Source organism: Perognathus longimembris, chromosome 23 (genome assembly GCF_023159225.1).
Source record: "Perognathus longimembris pacificus isolate PPM17 chromosome 23, ASM2315922v1, whole genome shotgun sequence".
Taxonomy (NCBI): Eukaryota; Metazoa; Chordata; class Mammalia; order Rodentia; family Heteromyidae; genus Perognathus; species Perognathus longimembris.
In genome coordinates this window covers 24,021,562-24,042,606 of record NC_063183.1, presented here as the reverse complement: position 1 = coordinate 24,042,606, position 21,045 = coordinate 24,021,562, and the positions used below count along the sequence as shown (strand labels likewise).

The window sequence follows — 21,045 nt, the reverse complement described above, 5'->3', positions numbered from 1 at the left end:
GTTATTTTTGGGGTGATTCATCATTGATCCCTCTTCTCAGCAGTTTCATGTCCAGTTCCAAATCAGTTGAGAAGAGGTTCCTTGGGGGACTGGGTAGAGAAGTATATGCTCTACCTGCTCTCCACCGTGTTGGTGTGATTGGAATTTGGTTGTTCCCTAAACTTCCTTTGGAAAATAGTGCCATATAGTATAACGTTAACAATTTGGTGTCAAGCTGGGGTTGTAGGTCAGTGACAAAACATGCTTACTGTGTGTTAAGCTTTGCCTCAGTGCACAGACCCAAAAAAGAAAGGGAAAAGAAGGGGAAGGGGAAGACAAAAAGAGGAAGAAAGAAGAATTTACTGTTAGCTTTGCGTTCAGATTCTTCCTGGTACTTATTTTTTATTTATTTATTTATTTATTTATTTTTGGCCAGTCCTGGGCCTTGGACTCAGGGCCTGAGCACTGTCCCTGGCTTCTTCCCGCTCATGGCTAGCACTCTGCCACTTGAGCCACAGCACCGCTTCTGGCCGTTTTCTGTATATGTGGTGCTGGGGAATCGAACCTAGGGCCTCGTGTATCCGAGGCAGGCACTCTTGCCACTAGGCTATATCCCCAGCCCTACCTTCAGCTTTTAATGAGGATAGAAGAGTAGTTCTAACAGTTCTTCAGTTTCTGTTACCAAATGATACTTCCATATCCCTATGCAGTTCTTACAGTTATCTTAAACTAGCATTTATGTTTTGAAGCTGTTACTAACAGTAGGACTGCAGTTATAGCTTACTGTTTTAATATGTTCAATTACTTTGCTTGCATGTAAATGTGATTACATATTAATTTACTTTATAATACTGTGTTTTCTGTCTTGTGCATTCAAGAACACTATAAAATCCTATGGTAGAATGCCCAGTGAGTCTTTGCAATCATCCTTTCATAGGTGTTTCCATGGGTAACTATGGATCATTTCTTAACTGTTCAGTGGAAGTTTATCAGCTAAGATTGTCTACACATTGCATTTATACATGATACTTACATAAAAGTTAGCCTACTCAAAATATAGTAGCTACAGGTTTTTATTTTCCAGACATCTGAGAAAAAATAGAAAATTTAATGATCAGTTTTAATTAATCAAAAATAGTTCTGTGAAAACTAATTTTGAAAGAATTAAAGATGAGTGCCTTCTAAATCTCAGACTGAATATCTATTATTATATTTCAAGAGTATTCAAACTTTTTTAAATCCCTAGGAAAATAACTAGTTCTAATAAATGAAAGATGAAATAAAACGTATTTACATTTCAAAAATTTCATTTGAATACATTAAGTACTTTAAAATGATCAACTTTCTATTTCAAGAGAAACTTAATTTATATATTTAATAGTCTGTCAAATTGATAGTCTTCCCTTGACAATTAAGAGTCTATTTGAAAGCTCTACTTTATTAAAAAGTAGCACTAGTATTCACATACTCTCTTCTTCTCTTTATACCTCAACCTTTAGAGCTCTTATCTAATATATTTGAGTGAAAGTATAATACATTTTAGGTTGTTGCTTAGCTTTCATCCTTTAAAATTTTGTTTTCAACTAACAGGTAATTGTGTGCGTTTATGTTATGTGCATACATTGAGTGAGTGTATCATAGCTTTATGTGTCTGTACTGTGTAAAAATAATACTGCAAGAAAAGAAATTCGTAAAGTGGGAAGGGCTGGGTGAGTCTGATGAAACATACTAAAAGCACAGGTCTTAGCCTTTAACTTTGTATTTGTTGAAAATATTGATTTTGTCTCCCAGTTCTGCACTGCTACATATGTGAGGCTGAGCTTGTTCATGAAGGCAATAACTTAAGAAGGGTTGGGAATATGGACTAGTGGTAAAAATGCTCACCTCATATACATGAAGCCTTGGGTTCGATTCCTCAGTTACACACACACACACACACACACACACACACACACACACACACACACACACACACACACACACACACACACACACACACACACACACACACACACACACACACACACACACACACACACACACACACACACACACACACACACACACACACACACACACACACACACACACACACACACACACACACACACACACACACCGGAAGTGGCGCTGTGGCTCAAGAGGTAGAGTGCTAGCCTTGAGCAAAAAGAAGCCAGGGACAGTGCTCAGGCCTTGATGAGTTCAAGCCCCAGGACTGGCAAAAAACAAAGCAAAACAAAAATGAAGGCAATAACTTAAAATTAAAGATATGTACTGGAGAATGATTTTTAATACTCATAAATTAATTTACTTCATTTTTTTTTTTAAGTCGTGGGGCTTGGACTCAGATTCTGAGCACTGTCCCTGAGCTCTACCACTTTCAGCCACAGCGTCACTTCCAGTTTTTGAGTGGTTTATTTAAGTCTCAGAGACTATCCTGCCTGGGCTGGCTTCGAACTACAATCCACAGATCTCACCCTCCTCAGTAGCTAGGATTACGGGTGTGATCCACAATTTTACTTCATTTTTGAAGTATGACTCCAAGCAGTAGATGTTAGCTAGCCTTTATTTTTTTTCCCCAGTAAGCTTTTCTCAGTCAATCATTCTGTGTGGATATTCCCTCAGTCAGTGTCATCCACATGATAAAGGAGAGTTTCCATTCCATTTTGCTGAGGTCCAGAGAAGAGTTGGTGTTCAGTGTACAGTCCCTTACTAGTTTTGCCAGGTCAGCTTATCCAAGAGAAGGCTGGAGTCCTAAATCCCAAATGTTCGTCACCTTCACTCTGATAAGCTGTTCGGCCTGTAAATGATATGTTCTTAGAGAACCATATACTTCATATGTATGTCTAATGTTGTTTATGTAGGATATATTAATTTGTGGCATGAGTATGAAGTCAGTAGGCCATGAGTATAATCCTTTTCTGTAAGTGTAGTTTGTGTTGCATTATTGCATGTGTTTTAAGAAAGACCTCTGGCTATTAGGATGAAGCACACATCAGACATCAGTCAGGGCATGCAGCCTCACTCATTTGTTTTTTTGTTGTTTTTTTTGGGCCAGTCCTGGGCCTTGGACTCGTGGCCTGAGCACTGTCCCTGGCTTCTTCCCGCTCAAGGCTAGCCCTCTGCCACCTGAGCCACAGCGCCCCTGCTGGCCGTTTTCCATATATGTGGTGCTGGGGAATCGAACCGAGAGCTTCATGTGTAGGAGGCAAGCGCTCTTGCCACTAGGCCATATTCCCAGCCCCTCATTTGTTTTTTAATGTATTAGAATTTTACTGTGCTCAGTAAATAAATTTGTTAATGGGATGTGGTTTTAACTAAATAATTCTGCATAGATGTGTTGCTTAAAAAGATTTCTGTAAAGTGACAAGTATAGTGGCTCCTGCCTGTAATCTTAACTGCTCAGGAAGCTGAGGCCTGGAGGACTAAAGCTCTAATCCAGCATGTGCTCCACCTTCACAGCCAAGAAGGTCTTCCTGAAACACATGCAATGATACCTTAATGGGCTCAATGGGCTCAATGGGCTTGAACTCAAGAACCTAACACTTTGATCACTGCTGGAGCTTTACTGCTTGAGCCCCATCTTCAGTTCAGCATTTTGCTCATCATGTTATTTTTAGATGTGTAACCCTGTATTGTTTTCTCTTTTCTCATCTTGCCAACTCTGTATTGAGCCACAGCTTTCATTAGATTCCTATGCCATCTTCATACATGGTTGCAATGTAGCTGAAAATGATTCACTGTATTTTTCAGTCTTTTGAATGTATTTCTAGTGTTATACATTGACAATAAAGTATTTTATATAAAGTCAGAATTCAACTCTTTAAAAATTGAATGTGTATTTTAAAAACTCTCTGTGTTACTATGTTTCAGGATACAGTACCATAAAAGCAAAGTTTTACTATGATTTTGACTTGATAACACTGATTTGTTTACAGTATTTTGATAGCCTAGTCTTTTTCTTTTTTGCCTGTCCTGATGCTTGAACTCTGGGCCTAGGTGCTGTCCCTGGGCTCCTTTTCTCAATGCTAGCACTCTACCACTTTGAGCCACAGTGCTACTTCTGGCCTTTTTTTTTTTTTTTTTTATAATTAATTGGAGATAAATGTCTCATGGATTTTCTTGCCCGGGCCGGCTTTGAACCCTGATCCTCAGATTTTAGTCTCCTGAGCAGCTAGGATTACAGCTGTGAGCCACTGGCACTGGACATTTTCAGCTTTTTAAAAATAATCATACCATATTTATAGGCCATTCATTTTACTTCAAAGCCCCATGATAATTACCATAAATAATCTAGAAGTTAAATTGATTGCCTATCAATAAATGAAGTTTTTGTACAAAGTTCTTCTCTTGATTTTTATAGGCAAAACATCAGAGAGAGGCTCATTTTCCCTGTACAGCAGAGACACCGGATTACCAGGCTGTCAGGTAAGTTTTGTGGATAACAGAGTGGTAGCTCTTAAACTGTGATAGCTTTTAAACGCTAAGTAAAAGCTTTTTTTTTTTTTAAACAATAGAGGTAGAAGTTTATCTGTATTATTTTACCATTGGTTCATTTAATTTGTGAGCAGTTTGTTTACATGTGGTGTTTTTTTGTTGTTGTTTTTTTTTAGCATTTAAATATCTTTTCTCCTCCCCCTCATTTAAATGGGTGTCTTCTTCAAGTCCCCCTTTGGTCTTTTTCTTCTCCCTTTCCTCTTCTCCCTCCTCCCTTCCTTCCCATTGTTGGGGTTTGAACTCAGTTTTCTAGGCAGGCATTTTACCACTTGGGTCACAACTCCAGTACTTTTAGCTTTTGTTATTTTTGAGGTAAGGTGTCACATTTTGCTCAGGCTTGCCTGGACCCAAACCTCCAATATATACTTCTGCTCTCTCTGGGATGACAAGTGCACCCTACCATGTTCAGCCTTTTCTGTTGAGGCAGGGGTATCATGAACTTTTTTGTCCATGCATGGAACTGTGATTCTCCAGATCTATGGCTCCCAAGTATGTTGGTATGAGCCACTGTGTTCTGCTAACAGAACAAAGCCTTACATTGCCTACTTCTGCTTTATCTAGAAACAAATGCCAAAAAGATTGTACTCCTTTCTAAAACGCCTGTTACTTCTGAAAATAGTTTTTACATCATTCCCCCTAGGAAAACAAAATTGCTGGTATATAACAAGAACATAGGGTTAGCCTGTAACTGGGATATCCTGCCATGACAAACAGTCTCTGGACTTAGTGCCTTTGTCTCAATTCTTCCATATTCCTTGTCTGCCGTGTTTTTGTTAAAAGTCATCTACTCTCCTTGTGTCTTTAGACTGAGAGTACTGAATACTCAGTTTGTCTGTGTATTCCCAAGACAACTAGAAAGAAAAAGCAGAACATATTAGATTTGTTTTTGTCATCTGCATGGTTTTCATGAGACTAGCCCCAATTTCACATAGGAGCTAATTTTAACTATTGTGCATTAATACTTGGATCCTAATTCTGTATCTCTAAAGAGAGTTTTGCATAAGATCCTCTCTTACACTGTGGCATCTCCTTGTAAAACAATACATCATAAAAACTGTTGGTATAGTCTAAGCCAAGCATGATGGTGCATGCCTGTAATCTCAAATCTTAGGAGGTAAAGGTAGGAGGATTATAAATTTGAGGTCTGCTGGAATACATAGTAAGGTTCTATCTTCAAAAGAAAATAAAAAAGGTTCCTCCTTATCCATGGTTCATTTTCTGTCATTTTTATATAACCAGAGTCAACTATATCTAAAAATACTCTAAAAATAATACAGTTGGTAATGTGATGGAATCTTGTACTGTTCCACCTGATAAGTGAATTGTTGCCTGTCCAGTGTACATGTTGCCTTCCATTAGTCATTAGCATCATGTTGTTAGAAGATTGTGTTCAGTTTCGCAGTACAAGTGTCATAAGACGCTTCCTCTAAGTGAAAATGATAGAAGTTCCCAACTTAATAAGGAAATTAAAAAAATATCATATGATGGCTGACATTGTTAGGATCTAGAGTACATTAACATATTTATGTAAACTTATGGTATATTATAATCATTCAGTTTTATTGTTAGCTATTGTTGTTCATGTCTTATGGTACCTAATTTATAAATTAAATTTTATCCTAAGTGTGTGTGTATATAAGGATGGCATAGTATAGAAGGATCAGGTACTGTCCACAGTTTCAGCCAATACTGTGGTGGGGAGGGCAGTCCTCTGTGGATAAGAGGGCTACAAGATGGTGATAGATATTGTACCAGCAGATTTCTTAACTCTGACCAAACTGTCATACTTAGTTATCACTCAAATGGTTTTTAAAGAGCTTTTGGCAGTGCTAAGGTTTGAACTCAGGGTATTGTGCTTGCCAGGCAATCACTAGCTACCATTTGAGCCATGCCCTGACCCTGTTTTGCTTTCAGTTACTTTTCAGGTAGAGTCTCAAGTTTTTGCCCAGGCTAGCTTCAAGCCAAAATGTTCTTACCTTTTCCCTACCTTCCTACCTTTCCCACATAGCTAGGGTCACAGGTGTGCAGCACCATGTCTGATGTATTTTGTTGAAATGGGGTTCCAGTTACTTTTTGCCAGGACTGGCCTTGACCTGGGTGTCTCCTGATCTCTACTTTCATGCCTGGGATTGTAAGTGGGTGTTCTTGTACCTGAAATTTAAGTAAGTTGGTATATATTAATCAGGTGAATATGGTCACCTAGAAGTTACAGGAAAAAAAAAAAGTAAATGTTGGGCTAGGGACCTGGCTCAGAAGTAGAGTGACTGACAGCCAGCACACAACCCTCAGTTCAAATTCCAACACTGAAAAGAAAGAGAGAAACAGAGACAGAGAGAGACACACGCAGAGAGAAAAGTCCTACTTTTTTAAGTTACAAGAGATGAATAGCAAAACAACAATTGAGCGTCTAGCCTCAGATAAAGTACTTTTCTAATCTTCCTTGAAGAATAATAGTGCCAACTTAGATTTACTATTTTTTGAGTCTCAGATATTATGTCATGTAGCCCAAAGATGATAGACAAATACCACCACATCCAGGTAGACTATCATTTCTTCTCTATCATTCTTATGATCAGTTTTGTAAGTCCTTAACCTTTGTTCATCTTCTATTAATTCATTCAGAACAAAAGAAAAATTTGAAAGTTAATATACATCACTTGACAGTAGTTGCTAAAAATAACTAGAGTCCTGTCTGTATTCTGACACGTCATCAAGTAGACTTTCTTCTAATCTGCATTAAAGCCTTGATATTCTTTCCCCTAGATCTCAGATATAAGGCAGCAGCCTGGTGAGTCAATGCTGAATCTTATACTTTGTCCTTGAAGTACTATTTATTTGTTATTAGGAATATGAGACTGATAGGAATCTCAGTTCCTGCTAATACAGTAAGTAGATGGTTAGTAAATATCAGTCAAGGTAAAATGAAATGTGAAGTTTTAGAGTCAGAAGACCCAGGTTCAGATCCTTTTTGTGCATAGATTCCTCACTAAAAATAAGATTAACAATTTCTGCTCCCCACCTACTTTCTAATTCTATGAAGGTTAAACTGTGCTTGTGAAAAAGAAATTGTAACATAAGTTCTAAGTATTTTTCAGGAGGCTCATAAGTTGGTCAGCCATTGTTGCCTAACCTGAAGGAGAAACTATTGCAAGCATATATCTGATAAATTACAGTTAATGCTACCATTTAATGGGTTTTCACTTACAGTTCTTTTGTTTGTTTGTTTTTGGTTGTTTTGTTTTGTTGCCAGTCCTGGGGCTTGAACTCAGGGCCTGAGCATAGTACTATCCCTGGCTTCGTTTTATTCAAGGCTAGCACTCTACCACTTGAGCCACAGCACCACTTCTGGCTTTTTTCTATGTATGTGGTGCTGAGGAATCGAACCCAGGGCTTCATGTATATGAGATGAGAGCTTTACCACTAGGCCATATTCCCAGTCACTTACAGATTTTTTTACTCAAAGATATTGCTATTAATTAGGATCACTGATAATCTCTATTGATACTACTTTCCTGTTTTTCTAAAATTAATCTTACTGATTTTTGCCAAGGATTAATATGCATTTATAAGAGATTTAATTCTATCAAAAACATTTATTTTAAATCTGGTGTATCACATACAACAGTTGTTACCATTTGCTGAGCACTGACTGAGCCAAATATTTAACTAAAACATGCTTGAATTTAATTCTTCAATAGCCTATCTTGCAGGTTAGAAAACAAGTTCTACAGAGGCATTTAAACTATGATACATCAAGCAACAATAGGGTCTCAAGTTTCTACTCTGTGTCATTACATCCTTTTCCATTTAATGTCTTTCTTTAAGGATGAGACTTGGGACTTTATACATTTATCAAGTACACTGGGTGATTAGAATTCTCATAGGCTATGCTTATAGTTCATGTTGAGTGATACCAAGTTCAAAGAATAGAGTTTGAAAAGAAAACCAAAGGGAAAAAAACTAAGATCACTGCTTGACAAGTGTTTATAAACATCTGAGGGATCAGGAAGGCATGTGGAAAAGAGACCTACATGGTAACTAGAGTGTGTGTTGTGAAATAACAATGTGTATTGCTATAAATGAGGGCTAAGGATACTTAAATATGAGAAAGAGGCATTTTAGAAAAATTCACAGAAACATCCCATGATCCCAGCAAGCCCCATGGAGCAGGACAGAAAACTTATACTTTAGCCAGTACACACAGCACCAATGAATACAGGAGGACTGGTAGCACACTAGCAGGACCATCACTAAAAGGAGCAGTGGCTTTGCCACTCACCGTTGCTACTTAACTCTGGTTGTGCTCTAGTTACCGGGAGAAGTTAAAATGGGGGCAACAACTAATTCTGGGCCTTCATAAGTAAACCTGGGAAATTCAAGAGTTTGTTTTAAGGCTTGTTATTCAAGAGTTTGTTGTTTTAAAGCTTGTTAACTTCCATTTAGAGAAAAACTGAAGGAAAAAATACACTATTTGGAATAAAAAATTATAGGAAATACAGTGAGTACAAATTATATCCAAATACTACCTCGAAGCTATTTTCCTTCAGTAACATCCCCTAAGGAACATTAAGACTGTTATTAATGTACAGAAAATGCTACTGACATTGTGCAAAATTCAGGCTAATTTAATAATGCCTGATAGGCCTTACTTCATGTTAAGCTGATGTAATAACATGTTGCTAAATGAGTCTCTGCCTCCTACGATCATAGCAGTCCCATGACTGATGGACTGGTGTAGCAGTGTTACTGGAAACACTGATGATCATTCTGCAATTGAATTTTTTTTATTGATCAAACACAGAGCATAGAAGCCATCATCTTTGTTGAAACAGACAATACTTTTAAAACTGCCATAATCACGTGAAGAATTATTTTTATCATTGACAATTTTCACTGATACCACTTAAATAAATGTTACTCAAATAGTTTAAACAAGTTTTCCTAAAATACTCAAACTAGGGAGAAGGCAGAGTTGATTTCTTTTCTAGAAGTTTGAAGTTTCATATGACTCAGACATTATGCTCTTGAGAAATGACAAGACCCTGTCTCAAACACAAAAACAAAAGACTTAAAAACTAAATGAATTATCAACAACCTTTACCTAATAGGTATTTATAGAGCTTGATATATTGCAGAAGATTATAAATTTCTTTTTAAGCCACTTGTTTCATTTAGTAGGCTTGAATCATATGCTGGCCCATATAATTAGTGTCAGGAGATTACAAAGGTTTAAAAATACAGAGTATGTTCTCTGACCACAAAAGAATTAAATTAGAAGCCAATAAGACAGCTAGTAAAGACCTACTATTTGAAAATTAAATGACACATGTCTAAGTAAGCCATGGTTTAAAAAGGAAATTATAAGGAGGTTTAGAAAATTCCATCTCCTTCTCCCCACCCCATCTTTTTTTATTTTAAACTTTTAGATTTTTGGGGAAGGATCTTACTATGTACTCCAAATTGGACTTGAATTCACACTCTTCTTCTTTGCTTTTTGAGTGTTGTATTAAAGGCATGCACCACCATGCCTAGCTCTCATGAATGGTAATGAAAATAGAACCTGTCAAATTTTGTTGCTGCAGCTAAAGCAACAGCTGGAAGGAAAGTTCTAACTCTAACTGATTGTTTACGAGAGAAGATCTGTAGTGACTCAGGTTATAACAAACCAGCAAAGCACAAAGTAAACTTTAAGAAGGAAGGAAATACCGAAGAACAGAAATCAATGTAATAAAGAGAAAAAAGGGAAGGAGGGAATGTAATAACCCTTGCCTAGATAGATTAATACAAGGAGAGAGAGAAGACAAACCACCAAGAGTGAAAGAGGATGTCTGTGTAAATTATATACACATTAATATCATAAGGAAACCCAGATCATAATGGTGCACACCTGTAATCCCAGCTACTCCAGAGGCTGAAACATGGAAGGCTTGAAAGTGCAACTCTAGCTTAGGCAACTTAGTGAGATCCAGCCAACAAAAGTAAATGAGCACACAAACACACACAAAGCAAATAGTAATCATTGAATTTACTAAACTATCATATTTAGGTGAAATAAATTTCTTGAAATATTTGCCACAAGGAGCTACGATACTAATCTGAATAAATAATTATTTGGTAAAAAAAAACTAAAATACAACACAAAACTCAATCCATCTCAAAAACCTTCCCACAAAGAAAGCTTGAGCATTGTATAGTTTGACTGATGAATTCCTCTTTAAAAAAATTTTAAGGTAAAAGAAGAAACAATACAAACTGTTTTAGAAAATTGAAGAGAAAAACATCTTTCCTCATTTTATGAAGTGAGCCATTCCCTACTATTCAAACTACCCATATGGTTTGTACCAGAAATAAAAATTGAGTTTACCAATTGAAAAGCCATTGAGCTTACTATATTGACAGAATCTAGAGAAAAACAGGGTTATCATTTCCATAGACACAGAACATTGGACAGAACTGAATATCTGGGATTAAAAAAATTATAACAAACCAGTAGAAGGCAACATCTTCAGTTTAGAGATTAGCAATAGTATAGTTGATAACTGTATCAGTATCAAAACCAGTAGTATAGTTGATAACTGTGTATCAGTATCAAAACCAAGATAAGAATTTCATTGTCAGCTTTTTCTTTCACTTCATATCCTCACCAGTGTAAGATGAGGGGAGGGGAGGAAGGACATACAAACTGAAAAGGAGTAAGTTAAGCTGAATTTACAATTGACATGTTGATTTTGTTTTTGTTCTTTGGTCATGGTGCTTGAACTCAGGGCCTAGGCACACTGTCCCTGAGCTTTTTCAAAAGCTCAAGGCTAGCACTCTACCACTTTGAGCCACAGTGCCACTTACAATTTTCTGGTATTTAATTGGAGATAAGAATCTCACCAACTTTCCTGCCCCGGCTGGCTTGAAACCACCAATCCTAAGATGTCAGCTTCCTGAGTAAGATTACAGTGGCGAGCCACTAGCACCTTGCCGCAGGTGACATGTTTATATCCTAAGGACTCATCAAGAAAACTTCTAGAATTTACAAGTGCTTTTAGCTATGTCACAAAATATAAAATTAATCTTTAAAAAAATTAGCCAAGATTGGTAGTGTGTGCCTATAATTCTAGCTACTTGATAGATTCAGGCAGGAGGACCATTATTTCAAGTCAAGTAATACACTGAAAACCCATCTCGGGGGAAATGTGTGTGTGTGTGTGTGTGTGTGTGTGTGTGTGTGTGTGTGTGTGTGTGTGCATGCATTTGTGTATATACCACCTATGAGTAATCAAGACATGATTATAAAAGTTAGCTGTAGTATAGGGCTCACTTTTGCTCTCTTGTCCTCTCAATCTCTTTTATAAGGCTTCTCTTCAAAAAGGAAGGTGCCCTTAGCAAGAGAAGGGCCAGTGTTAATTCTTTTGACTTAATCAAATGATTTTATATACTATAATTTATTTAGGAATATCTCTGAATGGTATTATCCTGATTGAGATACCCATTAGCGTCTTACTCCCTTTTTCTCAAAATTAAGTTTTTAAGTCACTATATCTATGAATCTTAACATTTATCATTTTCAAGGTTTTTTAGTAATATAAGTGTTTAATTGTTTGAATAATTCTCATAAATTTCTATAAGCTTAAAATAAAATTGTTTAAGAATCATTTGAAATGATTTCCTTCCTTTATCAAATGCTTCATTTTCTGTCTATATCATAAGACTTGTTTAGGAAATAAAGAAATGAACACAGATATTTTCTTGTTTTACTTCATTTATAATAGATAGAAAGAGTCACTCCTCAGAAAGTTTTTATTCTAGTTGGGAGGAGACAAGCTATCCACACACAGAACTTTATATATGCACACTGAAGGTTAACCTAAAAGGATTAGGTGACAATTGATAAATCTCAAGTAGCGCCAATGGAATTTGGTACTCAGAAGAGAGAAATGAATGTGGTTTGGGGATAAAGAATTACAAAGGATACATAGAGCCCCAAGACCTTACAGGATGGGTAAAAATTCCCTTGGAAAGGAGGGCAACTTGAGGAAAGAAAGCATGGGACTAATGAAACACATGAAGTACTTCTGGACTCTTGCATCTACTTCCTTAACTCTTCCAGGGCCAGGTTTGTTGTTGTTTGTAGCACCTAGCTCAGTACCTGACAAAGAGTGCAGGTCTCAATCTTATTTGGAATGAAAAAAAAAGTGTGTGTTTTAGAAGTAATAGCATCTGAGTTTGGCTTCAATAAGTAGCTATTTACAGAAAAAGTGTGAGATATCTGAATTACAAGAAAGAGCCATAGATACTTCTCCAAAGAGTTCATCAGACAGTTGGACTGATGAAAAATAAAGTGACTTTCAGCAAAATGAAGCTTTTTGATTCAGGATATACAAGATATAGACCAGCAGACAAGGCAGCCGTTTAAAATAATGTTGCTCTAGGCCAAGTGAAAAGAACAAATGGAAGATAATTTGAAGTCATCTAAGTGGTATACCAGTACATTACAGATGTTGTAGGATAATTTTTTTAAACCAAAGAAAGTTATGAATCTCCCACAGATAAAATGAACAGGTATATAGATTTTATCTTAACAAGAAAGAACCAATTCCAAAGAAATCCCCAAATAGCCACATTCATAGGACAAAATACAGAAATGGGTATGCAAACAAAGACCAACCCCTTTCTTGCCCTGGGGATGGTAGACAGTTGAGGTGCTCACAACTCCACTGGAGACAATTTTTTTGCCTGTCTATAGAAGACTATTTTACATTACTCTCTGTCATCTATAAATTAGAGAGCTATAAAAGCTGTCATAGAATGAGAATCAGATAGTCTGGAGAGGTGTGCCCTAGAGCAAGGATAGGCCAACTGGCTGTATGCCAAGCCCCCTCCTTTTTAATTGGAATTTGGCCCCATTTACATATTGTCTAAGACCATTTCTTACTGCAGTTGTCAGTTGTCTAGCTGCAACTGAGCCTGGCCTGCTGAGCTTGGATATTTCCTCCAGCTCTTTACAGAACCAGCCCTATTCTGGATAAAGTATAGTTTTCCATCAAGCACTAATTTTTTCCTACACAGGTATACGTTCCCGGCAATTAAGATAATCAGGGGCTTTCATATCTGGCCAATCCTACGCTGGCCTGCTGTTTCCCCAAGAGGATTAATTAAAGATAATTGTTTTAAAAGCAGTTCTTTATGTAACAACAAACCTAATTGTAGGTACTTTAGCCTTGGGATGAATTATTAGAAACATAATATTTAGTATAATATTATAACATAGTATTAGTTGATACTGTATAACTTCCTGAGAAAATATATTTCAAAACAAGTATAAATGAACCAAAACCAATTCATGGAGCTGGGAAGCAGTAACTTGAAACTTTTGTGTATAGAGGACTGAAGGACTGATGCTTAGTTTTAAGAAGTAATGAGGAAACTATTAGAGCCCTTTCCTTGTTACTTTGAAGGTTACAATGTTGAACACTAGGTAAAAGTATAAGCAATCCTAACTTCAACTGAATTTAAGAAGAAACATTCTCATGGCCTAGCTTTTCAGAGGATTGGAGTATTTATCTTGGAAGAAAATGACTCCCTATTCCAGGATGCAGTCAGGGGTGGGGCTTGACATCACATTACCAACAAGATCAGAGCACCTACTTTTTAGCCAAGGAAAGGATCTGGACATGTTCTTCAATTTTCTGTGTTCTCCAGGAACCCGTAAAAGGCTTTCCCAATAGTAGTGATGGTCTATCTGAGTCTAGAGCCAGAAATCACTACTGTTACTAACATATAGTTGTGTATGCTTAATTTTATTCCAGTAGTATAGCAAGCTGAAGGCCTTAACCAACAGCAAATAGTTTAATTGATACAGTGACCAGATTTACAGGTCAGTTGGACAGGTTAATGATGATGGTAATACACATTGACTAGCATACATCAGACACTTAACCTTACAAGCATTATTTCATTTAGCTGTGAAAGAAGTGTTGTTTATTGCTGCTACTGCTGCAGCTGCAGCTGTTATTATTGCTGCTATTTGATAGCCAAGGAACCTGCAGCCTCAAGGAGCTATAGAATTTACCCACGACGACATAGCAAGTAATTGTCAGATAGATAGGAGATATTAAGGGAGTGATGAGAGAATGATTGGAGTAATAGACTCAGTGATCTAGTTTTCAAAGGAAGGAAATGAAGCCATGATTAAACTTTGTGACTAGAAACAAGGTCAAGTTATTAGATGTCAGAAGGTGAAAGAGCAAGTGCCCAGAGCAATCAGGGAGCGAAGACACTGTAAGAGTAGGAGGTTATGTCAAAGAGAATATTGGACTTCAGAATTTCAGAAGTCAAGTGGTTCCCAATGCTGACAACTCTCCTCCAGAGAGTAGATTATTAGATTGGTGATTGGGGATTGCTGGAGTCATGAAGGTTGAGGAGACATAATACTCATTCTTGGATGGATGTTGAAGCTCTCCCAGAGATAATTCCCCTAGGAGAGAGCATGTGAAACACCATGCACATAGCTGCTACACAGTAGACTTTCAGAAAATATTTGAAACTGAACTGTGGTCTTTAATTTTCTGGGCTTTATAGGATATAGGTACAATACATTTTGTGGTAGGAAAAACCTCCTCTTAAAAGTATCAGGTAGTGAGCAGTTTTCATTTCCTGCTTCTTTTAAAGGCCAGCAAATGTTAGGCTTTTTTTTTGGGGGGGGGAGGGCACAAGGGTTACTTAGCAAGGAAGCACTTCTATTCCTTCTCGAAAAAAATCATAATTATACTTTTGGTGACACTCAGTGCTCTTTGAGATCAACACTTAAGAAAGTCACTTTACCTTTTTTTTTTGCAAATTTATTTCAGTAAAAAGCAACCTATTAAGTAATAGAGATTAAATGTCATCTTAAAAGACACAAAAAGAGGTGAAAGTGACTGTGTGGTGAATGTTACATAATAAGGAGTAGTTGTCAGTTGGAAGATTACTGTCACTTTTGAAAGCTAGGAAATAACAAAATAAACAGCAGGAACAATAGAAAACTGGCAGTTGTGGAAATTGGATCATGGCTCATTGTACTGTTCTTTGAACTTTTCCAAAATAAGAATTGTAGTGTTTTAAACATGTGTAGTTGTAATACTTCAACTCATAAAGTATTACATACTTCATCTTCCTACCGCCATATTAAATGTACTTTACTCTTAGGTGTACCTTTGGAAATACAAAGAATTAGGAAGAGTGGTACTCATTTACTACCTTTGAAAGATAGCATTAAAGAGAAAAGGAATGGTTTCAGAATATTAGAGTTCTTCTAAGTGTTTTAGAACTACCTATCACCATTTCCATAAAAGTAAAAGGGAAATTATGTATATTTTGTCTCCTTTTCTTCTAATGTTAGTACTGTACAATAGTATATCTAGCTTTTTTTATTCATTAAGGATAAAGCTCCAAAGTATACTGGTAGCACTGAAGAAAATCATTCACAAGGCCTCTTTTAAGGGGAGATTTTAAGGGGAGATTTCACCTGTGGTCGCTCATGCCAAAAATCCTAGCTACTCAGGAAGCTGAAATCTGAAGATCACGGTTGAAAGCCAGCCCAGACAGGAAAATCTGTGAAACTCTTATCTCCAATAACTACCAAAAAAGCCAGAAGTGGAACTGTGGCTCTAAGTAGTAGAGCGATAGCCTTGAGTCAAAAGAGCTCAGGAAACAGCTCCCAGACCCTGAGTTCAAGTTCCACGATCGACCAAAAATAAAAAGAAGAGATTTCAAAATTCAGATATTCAGAAAACTTTTCACTTCTTAGAGAACAGTGGGTTAGCAAAGGGTGTAACAGTGTTACTATACAGTTAGAGCCGGCCTTGATCTCAAGATCATCATACTTCAAGCTTCCCAGATGTTGGGATTGCAGGCAAGTGCTAAAATTACAGGCATGTGCCACTACATGTGACTAGAAGACATGCTTAGCACATATTTACTTCCAGTTTAATTAGAATCTGCCTTCAAGAAGTTGCCTGGACTAGAGGAATGGTTTGAATGTAGAATGAGGGAGAGAGGAAAGAATGGAGGGAGAGAAGGATGAAAGTGGGTGTCCTCATGGCAGCCTATAAAATAGTAAAAGTTATTTTCATTGCATGTTTATAATTATTACTAAATAAATATATTATGAATTTAGATCTTCCTACTCTGAAATCTTTTCTTTGATGCAGATTTGGAAGAGAGGGTGAAAACATTATTGGAAAAGAAATACTAAGACAGTAAAATTTCCCTTTGCTACTGATAATTAAAGATGAGAGAACATAAACATGCTAAATGACCATGCTTTAGTCATTTGATAGTACATAAGTAGTTTATTTTCTGTAAGCCAGAAAGGTTGCGCTGCTTGCGCTGGCAGGATGCTTGTGATGGATGACTGTCATTATCTTCTCAAACCTGCATGACACTTTAAGTGTAGACAATGATAATTAAATTTTCAAGAAACCATGTTGAGATGATAAGATTTGAGACATGCAAAGAAACCAGCATAACAGTTGGCTAGTGGTGGCTGGTGTGTTTTTATTGACCCAGGAAAAGACTGTAAGCATCTCAGGTTTTCTTTTATTTTGTTTCCCTGCACATTCTCCCCTTCTCAGTCCCCACTCCTGAGTTAATATAGTGTCCAAAGTGTTGGTAATGACTTGGAACTATTCAGGTTGCACAAAGCATTTAATGAAATCTTGTCTTAGACAAAACACTGGAGAGGATCATAATTAACGTCTCATTTTCTGCCAGTTGCTATTGATTACTCATTCAAGATCCCTTTGTTCTTGGGAGATAACAACTGTAGTTTGCATCACTATCTAATGAGATTCGCAGGATAGAATTCTTTAACAGCATGCTGATAATTGCTAACATATCCCTGAAATTTCAATGTAAATGAATTAGCATCATAATACAATTATTTCACAAATGTCAGTGTTTTCCAAATTTAAAATTTATTAAGTCCGTTTTTTAACCATTTATAGAAAATTAACAGAGGATGGTTATATTATTAACACCCCACATTTATTGTGTGCCCTGGATCCACTCACCCTAAAAGATAGTTAAGATTGTGATTTGGTTGTGACTTGGAATAAGAGGTTCTTTGTCACTTCAGTTTTCCTGTCACAATCTATGAAACTTCAAATGGACTAAACACAGAGCTAAAGTGTGCTGGTGTTCTTTTCTTTTCTTTCTTCTTTTTTTTTTTTTTTGCTTTGTTTTGTTTTTGCCTTTCAAGTAAAAGAACAATTGTAAAACCAATGTACTAATTTGGCTCTCTTGATCCATTGGTGACAAAAGGGAAATGTAATACTAAAGCATAAAGAATTGAACTGAGAAAATTTTACCAATGTGTCTATTCTATATTAGCATGATTGTATTTTATATCCCCTTTATTTCAGCATAGTCCCTCCTCAAAAAGACAACTCTTGAACAGCTGCTTGGCTTTATGTATTAAAACTGCATGCCATTTCAGGACTGTAAAATAGGCATGAAATTAAGGAATTCTGGTAACTGTACAAATAGCAGAGGCTCTGTGAGTCCATAATAAATATTTCCATTTTTTGCGATAGGTGAGATTAATATTTCACATAGGATATTCTTCTAGAAAACACATTATAAGGAGTTGATGCTTTGACATTTTATTCATAAAATGAATAATAAAGTAGGGCCTAATTTAATCTGAATTTATGAATGGATACCAAAGTATTTAGTAAGAGCTTGAGCCAGGCATTTTAATGAGAAAAAAGAAGTTCTGGGAAAGCAACCTTATATTTATCTTTACCATTAAGGGTAAAGAATGCTCAGTTATTATAGTATGATTCTTGAGAATCCTTATAGCTACTGAATAGTACCATTTTACATAGAATAGTCCTCCATGGTCCTGTAAATACCATATTTAAAGTTCTTTCCAATGTAATTAACAAGAGTCACATTAATAAATTATTTTAGCCAGCCTAGCCCACCTTATTCTTTTTGCTTTTTAGGCCAGGCTTATACTAAATAACCTTTTCAAGAGTCAAGAGTCTGTCTTACCCATGAAGAGATCGTGCAAATCTTCAAAATATATATCACATAGGCTATTAAGGTTATTTATAAAGGGGCTGGGAATATGGCCTAGTGGCAAGAATGCTTGCATGGTATACATGAAGCCCTGGGTTCAATTCCCCAGCGCCACATATACAGAAAATGGCCAGAAGTGGCGCTGTGGCTCAAGTGGCAGAGTGCTAGCCTTGAGCAAAAAGAAGCCAGGGACGATGCTTAGGCCCTGAGTCCAAGGCCCAGGACTGGCCAAAAAAAAAGTTATTTGTAAATAAATGAGGATTCTTATTTACAGGCTAGAAGTTTGCCATGTTATTCAAAATATTATTTACTATATTTTTACTTTAATAATCTAGGCCAGTAATCTAGACTGTTCATGAGTATTTCAGGGGATAGATAACTGTTTCATTGATAGTGTCAGGTACGTTTTTCACATAAGGTTTTAGATGGCTCTGAAAAGATTATTTTCTACTAGTATATTAAGAAATGAATATTATTTCAGAATACTATTTTTCCCTTGAATAGACAGGTTGGCAGAATAAAGCTACTTTGCCTAGTTCCATATCCTCTGGGATATTTGTATTCTATTTCCTAAGACACCTTCAGGACAAGATCTGTTGATCAATAGTGCTTCTCATTTGCATTAGGCAGGCAGAAAAATCAATAATATGGGCTGATAGTTAATTTGATTTTAGAAGAAAAATAAAATATTTGTATTTATGCTTTTGTATTGATGAAACAAAGGAACTCTAAATGGTTGTTACTAGTAGATATAAAAATGCAAGGCCTTTGTAATCTAGCCCTTTTTTGTATCATTTATTTTTTTGTTTAGTTAACAAGACAAACTATGATCTTATACTGTTAAAAAGCAACATTTTCTCCATTTACTTTGCTTAATCATGCATATGACAATATAGTTTAAAGAAGGAAATAAATTATTGCTGTAATTTGAGCAACTGAATGAAATACGTTCCCTGTCCACATTTGTCTGCAGTAAGAAGAAAAGTTTATGAACACTAAAGTTTGTAACAAGTAGATGTTTTTTCCTAAGAGGTTTATTCTCCTTTTTCCTTTATCATATGTATCTTTCGATTTGTGTTTTGTAGGTAACTCATCTTTCCAATTGTAACCCACAAATTCACTTATGTATTATTAGTATGTTTTTAAGTTAACATTCTCATTGAGTGGTTTGCATTCCTGGACTGCTATAGGAATTTTATATTAGAGAAAAAGCCTTCTAAACAAAGTAAAGACAGTACTGAGATAGTACTTTTTAAATGTGTTAGTGAGTTCTAGGTGTTTATTGTTCTTGTCTCCAAGTTTTTGTTTTGGAAAAGGAGGAAGAAGAGTGCAGTGAATGTCCATGCACTCTTCGTCACAAATGCCAGTTAACATTTCACCACATTTGGGTGCACACATTCCCTTTTTCTCACCCAATATGTGTGTGCATATATTTGTATGCAATATGTGACTTTATGCACACAAGTGCACACACTTGTGCTGAATCATTTGAGAATAAATTGACATTTTTCTCTTCTTGATATGGATTGATACAGCTTGAATCTGTCACACCTTTCTTCATATTTTAGCCTCTAATTGTCAACCCTCTCTCCAGGGGTCTGTCACTTCTGCCTCTGTTCTTTTGCCTCTTTCCAACATCTGATTTTACCATAGCCATTGGGAGTAGTAACCCAACCAGCTTGGATTCAGGGCAAACAAGGTCTCCTGAAACCTCAAGTCACTTAAAACAAAAGGCTTATGCCCAAGAGATGGAGGCAAGAAATGTTACTGATCTTCATTCTTTTTATAATAGTTAAGATTGTTATGATTTATACCAAAAAATGAATGTTTTAACAAAGCCAATAACTCTTCTATGTGGTTTATGTGAGCTAGTTATACACAATTAAAGAAGAACAAACAGGTTTATTGTCTTTATGGAGCTTGCTCAGGATTTAAATACAAGATACCTAACTACAAAAACTCATGCTATGGTGAGGGGGAATGGTGGGAGAAAAACGAGGGAGGAGGTTAACAAGTTGGATAGGAAATGTACTCACTCCCTTACATATGAATCTGTAACCCCTCTGTACATCATTTTGACAATAAGTAAATTAATTTTTCAAAACCTCATCTATTTCCAGGACATCAGTATTTTTGGTTAGTCTCCTCTTAGAAATACAAAAATATGCATCTATCTATTTATTTAGGTTATTTGTGCTTCTTCATTGTTAGCATAACAACATCTTTGAAGAAGTCAACCTAATTTTACCCATCTGCATCGCATGTCTGTTACACAAGCAGGTACACAGACTTCTCTTCACCATCCTCTAAACTCAGCCTTAGATTACAAATTTTTGGAGAAAAAAAACAGTTTTGAAAGAGTAAATAATTTAGATTTTGGAGTCTGTTGATACTCAACTTTTCCATTGTAGCATGAAAACAGCCATAGCCAGTACATAAGTGAATGGGCAGGACTATATTTAAAGCTCTGTTTGACTTTTAGGCTACCATTTGTTGACTCTTAATAAAGATCATTAT

The 21,045-nt window shown here is 36.3% G+C and overlaps 1 protein-coding gene across 5 annotated transcripts in view; it reads left to right on the top strand.

Moving 5' to 3' along the window:
• Tcf12 (transcription factor 12) overlaps nt 1-21,045 on the top strand; it is a 252,997-nt gene that overhangs the window by 150,018 nt on the left and 81,934 nt on the right. For all 5 annotated transcript variants that reach the window (XM_048332197.1, XM_048332195.1, XM_048332199.1 and 2 more), the window contains one exon: nt 4,343-4,407. In XM_048332197.1, coding sequence (XP_048188154.1) covers nt 4,343-4,407 — 65 coding nt within the window. The remainder of the gene's footprint in view (nt 1-4,342; nt 4,408-21,045) is intronic.